Here is a 3365-nt window from a genome sequence, read left to right as displayed (position 1 = left end):
AGAGGCCCCAGAGAAATGTGTGTTTACAGGCTGAGAAATAGGATATAGCATGGCCTGCTTAGAGATTCTTAGAGCATTAATAATCTGGGGCAGCACTGGAAAGTATTTTGCCTTATTTTACTGTCATGAGAGTCTGGTGCCATCTGCCACAGAAGAGACATAAGCACCAGAGTGGCCGAAGGCGGAGGAGAGCACTCATGTTTTACTGGGGATATGGCCCAGGTGTTGTGCCAGGGCACGGTGGCTGAGGCGGGCCTCCTTCCGAAGGCGGGCTCTCATTGGAGCTTTAGACCTTTAACTGTTGGAAACACTCATTTTGCCAGTAACCTTGCTCTTCACATTATTACAAGCTGGGCCTATACTAGTGATTCTCAATGGGGGGCAATTTTGTCTCTTTAGGGGACATTTCACAATATCTGGAGACATTTTTGGTTGTCACAACTTCAGAGGAGGTACATCTTGTGGGTAGAGAGATGCTGCAAAGCATCTAACAGTGTACAGGACAGCCCCCAAAACAAAGAATTATCCAGCCCAAAATGTCAGGTGTGCAGAAGAAGTTCTGAGATCTTGGTCTAGCCTGTGGCTTTTAATGTAACTCTCCCCATCTTTTCTTGCTGCCTTTCCCCTTCTTTGTTCTCTACAATTTCTGGGCCTCTTTTGGGGGTTCGGAACTTTTGATCTCTAAGACCATTACTTGGTTTTAGTCGATTCTGGGGAAGTGGTCTGCTAGTGTGAGGACTGCAAGTGAAAGGATGGTGTGCCCACAAACAAGGTGGATGAAGGAAGTTTGATCCTGGATCGTGGGCCACTGACCAACATGTGGTCCAGGCTCAGTCTTGGCATCATCTCTGCCTAAATGTTTAAGAGCATCTCTCCACGAGCCAACCACCCCTTTTTGTTCCTTTTGTTTCCCGCTGTTGCTTCTTGTCCACACCTGCATTCAGGCGTTCACTCCTGCCCGGGAGCTTCTGTTGGTTAGCTTTGGCTTGGTGATGGGCCCCGGTCTCTTATCTGCGAGGGAGGGACCGTGATCTGAACGTGGGGAGTGGGAGAGGTGATGTGGGGACCTAACTGCTGCCTAAACACACTTCCAAGCAAGCCTCGTGATTTTAGCCACATCTCTGCCCTCACTTCCTGAGCGACCTGGCTCCGCTTCCTAAGCCTGTTGGCAGTTTTGCAGTGCAACTGGGGTTGCTTCTCAGCGTTCCTGTCCACAAGGTTAGGAGCTGGTTTCCTGGGGCCTGTGAAATCAGTTGTGTGCTTCCTGTCCGTCTTCTTTCCAGCTCTCAGAACACTGGGGCTTTTCTCCTCTTGTTCTTTGTGCCCTTACTGGTTTCTACCTTTAAACAAATTCTTTTACTGTTGTTCCTAGAGGAGTTGAGAGTATTAGGTAGGGAGAGTGTAAAAATTCATGTGTTTAATTTCCCTCTTTACCTGAAAGTCCACATGGACCTGATTTTTACACACTGTTCTGCCTCTTGCTTTTTCCATTTGATGTAATTTGGAGGTTGTTCTATATCTGCAAATATAAATCATCTAACTTTTTTCAAGGAATACTAAGTAATATCTCATTGTATAGATACATAGTGATTTGTTTCACTACGCCCCTGTCGAGGGATAGCTGGTTTTTCTTTGTTCTTTTGCTTTTGCTGTCTTTTTTCGATCACGAGCAATGCTGTGGTCCTCTTTACACCTACTGTGCATCTTTGGTTACACATATGTATGCACTGTTCATGACTGAGAGTCAGACTGCCTGAATTTCTATCCCAGCCGTGCCCTTTAATGATGGTGAAATCTTGGGCAAGTTACTTCTGTGAGTGAAGTCACCTCATTCTGACAGTGGGACTAATAACACTGTCAACTCATAGGATTGTTAAGAGGATTAAGTAAGATGTGCTTAGAATAGTACCTGGAACATAGTAAGTGCTCACTAAATGTTAGCCGTTCTTATTTTTCTCATAGGATAAATTCCTAAAAGTAGAATTGCTAGGGCAAAAGGNTGTCTTCACAGTTTTAGTATGGCATAGACTTGGAATTTCAGGTCAAATGTTTCCTGTATTGTCACATATAGCAATACCCTGACATAGTTCACCACTGCTTTCTACCTTAACATCAGCATCATATTTATATAGTGTTTATATAGTGTTTATTTTGCATCAAGGGTTGATTTTATTATGTTTAGAGAAAGTGTTTTAAAATATTTTAAACTCTATATTTCATATTAGCGTTTTTATCTTTTTAAACATAGGTAAATCAGCAAACTGGGAAGATGATGGTTGGGGAGCCTGGGAAGAAACGGAATCCCAAGAACTGGTAAGTTTTTGTAAATGTATCCATGCTTTTTGATAGTGGCCTTTTCCTTTAGTAGTGATGGTGACATAGTTCAATTTTAGGCTGACATCTTAGAATCTTCATCAAGAGCATTTTTGTGCTCATTAGTAGTACTTAAGTAGACACCTGTTCTTGAAGATTTAATGACTGTATAGCTTAGTGGGCTAAATGGAGAATACTAGTTTATGGGTTCTGCTCCTTTATTAGTTATTCTTTTAAACTCTCACTTATTCGTTCAACCTGCGTTTGTTAAGTGCCCACCGTGTTCTAGGCATTTTTCTGGGTGCTGGAAATATCGCAATGAGCAAGGTAACACAGTCGCTGTCTATTAGTGTATTTTCACTTTTGAGCGATAGAAAATCTAACCTACAGTGGCTGCATTCACAAGGAAATTGATTAGCTTACATAGAAGGAAGTCAGAGATAGTATGGACCCTATAGTTGGTTGATCAGACGGTTCAGCTATGTCATCACAGACTCAGGTTCATTCATTCCGTCTGCTCTGCAGAGACAGTGTTGACTTCATCCTAAAGCTCGTTTCTCTCACAGATGTGATGTGGCAACATGTTTCTTAATCCCTGACCGCGGGAAGGAAGACTGGGCTCTCCATGACTCTCTTAGGAATGAGAAACCACTTTCTCAGAAGTTTCTAGCAAGCCTTGCCTTATATCTTCTTGGTCAGAATTGTTCCAAATACTCATTTCTGAACCTGTCACTGGCAAGGGATATGAGGTTTTCATCGGTCAGTCATACCATTTGCTGGGGTTGGAGGATAAGGGGCCAACTTCTGAGGCCCATAGCTGCACAAGGGAGGAGTTGATACCCGTGTGAAATCAGGATTTTTATGAACAAAGAAGAATGAACATATATATCATATAGGTCGTAGCGTCCCTGTTCCCAGCAGTTTACACTCTTAAGGTAGAGAGATAAATTTTTTTTAAAAGATAGATGAAAAATAGCAAATGGTGGTAGTGGTTACACAGAGAATTCAAATGGTGATGCGAGAGCAGTGATGCAGCGACTGCCGTAGGGTGG

General features: G+C 43.0%; 1 protein-coding gene across 1 annotated transcript in view; it reads left to right on the top strand.

The window, feature by feature from the left end:
* The window catches only part of RAB3GAP2 (RAB3 GTPase activating non-catalytic protein subunit 2), an 86159-nt gene that overhangs the window by 28565 nt on the left and 54229 nt on the right, over window positions 1–3365 (top strand). Inside the window, exon 2 of the mRNA XM_019639591.1 lies at window positions 2249–2313. Coding sequence (XP_019495136.1) covers window positions 2249–2313 — 65 coding nt within the window. The remainder of the gene's footprint in view (window positions 1–2248; window positions 2314–3365) is intronic.

Source organism: Hipposideros armiger, unplaced genomic scaffold (genome assembly GCF_001890085.2).
Source record: "Hipposideros armiger isolate ML-2016 unplaced genomic scaffold, ASM189008v1 scaffold_45, whole genome shotgun sequence".
NCBI classification, from domain to species: domain Eukaryota; kingdom Metazoa; phylum Chordata; class Mammalia; order Chiroptera; family Hipposideridae; genus Hipposideros; species Hipposideros armiger.
Note: the sequence above shows the minus strand (reverse complement) of the source record. Positions and strands in the feature narration are given on the sequence as shown.